General features: G+C 28.5%; 1 protein-coding gene across 1 annotated transcript in view; it reads right to left on the bottom strand.

Moving 5' to 3' along the window:
• Positions 1-5,676: 5,676 nt before the first annotated feature.
• The window catches only part of LOC101863746 (homeobox protein Hmx), a gene marked incomplete in the record, with an annotated part of 14,693 nt that continues 14,482 nt past the window's right edge, over positions 5,677-5,887 (bottom strand). The window contains 1 exon segment of the mRNA XM_013082980.1: positions 5,677-5,814. Coding sequence (XP_012938434.1) covers positions 5,677-5,814 — 138 coding nt within the window.

Raw genomic sequence — 5,887 nt, 5'->3', positions numbered from 1 at the left:
TCATTTTTTGTCTATTTCATTTTATTTTATCTTATTTTATTTCATTTCATAGAATTTTATTTCAATTTATTTTATTTTGTTCTATTTATTTTATTTTATTTTATTTTTTTTACTTATTTTATTTTTTGTACTTTTAAAAATGTCATTATATTTTATTCTATTCTGTTTAGTCTATTTCCTTTCATTTCCTTTTATTTTATTTTGTATTTCATTTGATTTCTTTTCATTCGATTTATTCCTTTTTTATATTTTATCTTGTTTTATCTAATTCTATTTTAATATATTCCACTTTATTTCATTTTATTTATTCTTTTTTATTTCGTTGTGTTTAATTTAATTTGATTTTACTGTATTTTATTTATGTTATTTCATTTTTAACTAAAAAAACAGACTAATGCGCTCACTGGTCATCTCTTTATTTTTATACGCCTGCGAGTCGTAGACACTGAAAGCAGAATTAGAGAAAAAGATTCAGATCACAGAGATGAGATGTTATCGCAGACTCCTTGACATCTCGTGCAAAGACCACGTTTCAAATGCTGAGGTACGAAAGAGAATCACCAACGCAGTGGGGCAGCATGAAGATCTACTGACCGCAGTGAAGACACGAAAATTAAAAATGTATGGGCATGTCACAAGATCCTCATGACTTGCCAAAACTATCCTGCAACGAACCGTACAAGGAAATAGAAAGAGAGGAAGTCAAAGAAGGAGATAGGAGGATTACATTACAGAGTGGACAGGAAAGACGATGGGTGACAATCTGGGGAAAGCAGAGGACAAAAATAGATGGCGAGAGCTGGTTTTCAGATGCAGTGGTGCCCCCACGGTTGCCCTAACCATGGGTTAGAAGAAGAAGAAAAGGAAGACATTTCCTTATGTTTTATTTTATTTCTTTTTCTGTTACTCTGTTTTATTTTATCTTGTTTCACCCTTAAATTTTTTTTACTTCATTTTATTTATTCTTTTAAATTTATGTCGTATTTTACTTCATTTTTATTTAATTCTATTTTCTTTCTTTTTATTTTCTTTCATTTTACAGTATTTTATTTTATTTTATTTTATTTCATTTTTCTTGATCTTATTTTATTGTATTTCATTTTGTTTAATTTATTTCTTTTTATTTTATTTCGTTTTATTTAATTTTATTTCTTTTAATTTCTCTGTATTTTATTTTATTCTATTTTATCATGTTTCATCTTTTGTTATTATATTTTATTTTATATCATTTTATTTTATTTCACTTACGTTTACTCTATTTTATCTATTCCATTTAATTTCATTTTCTTTTTATTTCTTTCGTTTTATTTCAATTTTAAAAAATTCAATTTATGTCAATTTGTTTCATTTTATTTCATTTTATTGTATCTTGTTTTATCTTATTTTTAACAAAATTATTCCATTGTATTTCATTTCATGTCATTTTATTTCATTTAATTGTATTTCTTTTGATTTGATTTTGCTTTGGTTTTATCTTGTTAAATATTTTGTTGTTTGATTTGATTTGATTTTATCTTATTTTTCTGTATTTATTCATTTTATTTTGTTTTATTTATTCTAATTTTATTTGAACTGATATTGTTTTACTTTATTTTGTTTTAAATCATTAGAAAAACATTTCACTTATTTAAATTCGTTTAATTTTATTTCAATTTATTTTATCTTGTTATATCTTATCTTTAAAAACAAAATTATGATTTTATTTCATTTGATTTTATTTCGTTTTATTTATTCACTTCATTTTTATCTCATTTCATTTTATCTTATTTTATTTCTTAAGATTTCATTTGATTTTCTACTACTTTCTTTATTCTATTTCCTTTTATTTCCGTTTATTTTATTTAGTTTTTATTTATTCAATTTTTTTTCTTTCTGAAAATATTATTTTATCTTTCTTTATTTTTTAAAAAAAATTTCATTTTTATTTCATTTCGTTTTATATTTCATTCTATTTCATTTAACTTCATTTTCTCTTTTAAAAAATCTTATTTTACTTTATTTGATTCCGTTTCATTTCTCTTGATTTATTTTATTTGATTTCTTCATCTTATTTTGTTCTATTTCATGTTATTATTTCCTTTTATTTTATTTTATTTATTTATTCTAATTCATTTTATTTTGTTATATTTCTTTTTGTTTTATTTTATCATGTTTAGTCTTATTTTCATTTTTAGTACACTTTATTCAATTTTACTTTATTTCATTTTTTAAATTTTCATTTTTATTTTTATTCTGTTTCATTTATTATATTTCCTTTCATTATATTTTATTTCTCTTTGTTTTATTTTATTTTATTTTAAATGATTACATTTCATGTTTTAAATTTCATTTTAATTCATTTTTGTGTGTGTTATTTTATCCCACTTTACTTGATATTATTTTATTTTATTAAATTTTATTTTGTTTCATTTCATTTTGTTTCTTTATAAAATAATTTAAAAAAAATTCTACTTTAAAAATTCAATTTCATTATTTAAGTTGTATTTTTATCTCAATTCATTGAACTTATTTACTTTTTTGTAATTTCATTTTATTTTGTTCAATTTTATTTATTCCCTTTCATTTATTTTTTAAACATTTTATTCTGTTTAATTCTGTTTTATTTTATTTCTTGTTATTTTATATCTTTTAATTTTACCTTATTTCGTTTTATTTTATTTTATTTTATTTTTTAAATTTCATTTTCTTCCCTTTAATTTTATTTCTTTTTTTCATTTTATTTCATTTAGTTTTATTTTATTTATTTTTTTACATTTCATTTTACATTATTTTCATTTTAATTTTATTTCATTATGTTTTATTCTACTTTATTAATTCATTTGATTTTATCTTATTTTATTCTACTTTGTTTAAGTTTATTTTATTCTATTTTATCTTTTCTGGTTCATTTTATTTCATTTCATTTTATTTTATTTCATGTTTTATTTATTTCATTTTATTTCCTTTTATTTGATGGTTGTTAACATGTTGTTTCCGTGACCCTCACCAGCTGAAGACAAGAACTAAGTGAAAGTCAAGTGAGTAAAAGCGGTCGACAAAATGTCTTTCACACTCGGTATATCTAACTTGTGCTATCACTGAGCAGACAAACTGGATTTGAACCTCAGCCTTACGCCTCAGGCACGGACACTCACCCCGCACACAGTTCATTTCCACAACAAGACACAATTTTGAAGCATAATGGCATTTTATTGCTTCAAAAATATTGCACTTCTGAGAGTGTCGAGCAGACTGCTGTTGATATAAAATCTGTCAGAACATAACGGACACACATATGCCCGATCAACAGAAGACTAGAGGCAATATTGCAGCATAATTGGATCAATCACACACAAAAATCGTAACAAGAAATCACATCATTGGATCCAAAGACCGATAACTACATGTAACAAGTCTTGGGTCATACGGGGTAGAACTTGACTAGATGACATACGAGGTCCTCAAAAACAATAACCCACCTAGCTCCTGACCGAAAACTCCATCTTCCCTCGAATGAATACTCTTGTATCTGAAATACTAGAGGCCAACTTAGCGAGAAAATGGCCACCAAAGTTTGGTGACTTCCTAAGCTCAAATCTCCTTGGAAACTTGTACATTTTAAAAAATTTATTATTTATTAATTTTTTAAATTTTTAAATTTATTTAATTTAATTTTTTTTTTTTGGGGGGGGGGGGGGGGGGTCATGGTATCTTCTGCAGTTGAAAGATTCAGAAACATAAAAAAGACTTGAAAAATCTGTATGAATATTAATAATGTTAATAAAGAATAAAAAAAAAAAATTAATAATAATAATAACAATAATAATAATGATAATAAGGATAATAACAATAATAACAACAGTAATAATAACAGTAATAATAATAATAATAATAATAATAATAATAATAATAATAATAATAATAATAATAGTAATAATAGTAATAGTAATATCAATAATACTACTACTACATGTAATAAAAAAGTAATGATAATAAAATAATAATAATAATAATAATAGATAAATAGATAGATAGAAAGAAAGATAGATAGATAGATAGATAGATAGATAGATAGATAGATAGATAGATAGATAGATAGATAGATAGATAGATAGATAGATAGATAGATAGATAGTATATTTTGTATTGCGCAATTTTCAACCTCTATTTTTACGTGGCCAAAAACAGAACGTCTTGGTGTTGCCTCCAATTAACGAGCAGGATGTTCGAACCTCAGTGAGTTCCAAGAATGGCGTGTCGAAACAAAGAAGGGGATGTGTCCTTATAATGTAATAAATCTTTCATCTTATAATGTAATAAATCTTTCATCTTATAATGTAACAAATCTTTCGTAATAAATCTTTTATCTTATAAAGTAATAACTCTTTCATCCGTAAGGCACTCTCTTTATTATTGTAAATGTAAGGCGGGATACTGGTTTGGGAAATGTGTCAACACGTACATACCATACTAATAGTTAAGGCACTTCTGTGTCATTTTAAAGTAAAGGTAAAGTTAAGTCCCCCCCCCCACCATTCAAAATCTTTGCATATCTGTTCTCAGTTCCAGCAATGAAGAAGCTGCCAATCCAAACTACGTCCTCGTTGCTCACAACACATCGTGGGCAACAGATGATTTAGAAATTCTGAAGCCAAGAGAGGAGCCCGTGAGCGGTCCACACAAACACACTCATGAGTGGAAACGACGCTGTCAAATTATGCTCAAAATGTGGCAAACTTGTGTCTGCGAGACTTGATCAATATCATTGTCCACAGCAGAAGCCATAAGTCAACTTTTTAAAAAATCTTCAGTTCAGTTTGAACCTTTAAAAAACAACAAGAAAACCCCTCCAACTCTTTTCAGGTTAAAGCCATAAAAAGAAAAAAACCTCTTTTCAGGTTAAAGCCTAAAAAAATTAACTCTATTCAGATTAAAGGCTTGAAAGAAACAAAATCAACTCTGTTCAGGTTAAATCCTTTAAATAAAAACCCAACTCTTTACAGGTTAATTCCTTAAAAAGAAAAAAGAAAAACAACTCTGTTCAGGTTAAAGGCTTGAAAAGAAAAAAACCCAACACATTCCGTCCAGGCTTAAACCTTTGAGACTCACAACCTCCCTAAAGTTCACTGAAACCACAGTTTTCTCCAAAGTACGTTTCGATATATCGATATTATTAATGCACACGAACAGTGAACTAAGCTGGTGATCAGGCCAACAACTGCGATACGTTTGTGTGAGGAAAAACTCAGCTTCCTCTTTGCTCACCAACGACAACGACAGCGACAACGACGACGACAAAGAAAACTACCACGACGACGATGACGACGACGACAAGGAGGAAGATGACGGCAGTCTGAGACTCGATCTGGCCTGACCTATGACCTGACTTGACCTGATCTGACTTATGACCTGATTTAACCTGATCTTACTTGTGACTTTATCTGACTCATGACGCGACCCCAGTGCTTTCTTGTTGTATCTCCATTTTTGTAAACAGTAAAGACAGTTCATAACAAAGAGTGAGCTTAAGAAGAAGTCATATTTTTAATGAAAAAAAAAAAGGAAATACCACATGGAAGCACTAAGGTCTTGATGACCTGGTCCGACCGATGACCTGACCTGACTTATGACCTGATGTGACCTATAACCGGACGTGACCTATGACTGACCTGACCTACGACCTGACCTACAAATCGATCAGCTGGGCATCTCCCCCTGTTGCGACCCCCTCGACTGCTCGTCTAGCCCCGTGAGCAGAGCGCGGCTGTTCGAGTCCTTGTCCTTGTCGTCCCCGCGCAGATGTGACCTCGATGTCTCGGGCTTGACGTAGAGAGACTGCGCCACCACCGAGGGAGAGGGAACTGCTGCTGATGCTGCTGCTTCTGCTGCTGCTGATGCTGCTGCTGAT

The sequence above is a fragment of the Aplysia californica genome, unplaced genomic scaffold, assembly GCF_000002075.1.
Source record: "Aplysia californica isolate F4 #8 unplaced genomic scaffold, AplCal3.0 scaffold00203, whole genome shotgun sequence".
Lineage (NCBI taxonomy): Eukaryota > Metazoa > Mollusca > Gastropoda > Aplysiida > Aplysiidae > Aplysia > Aplysia californica.
This window is presented reverse-complemented; position numbering and strand designations above follow the sequence as displayed.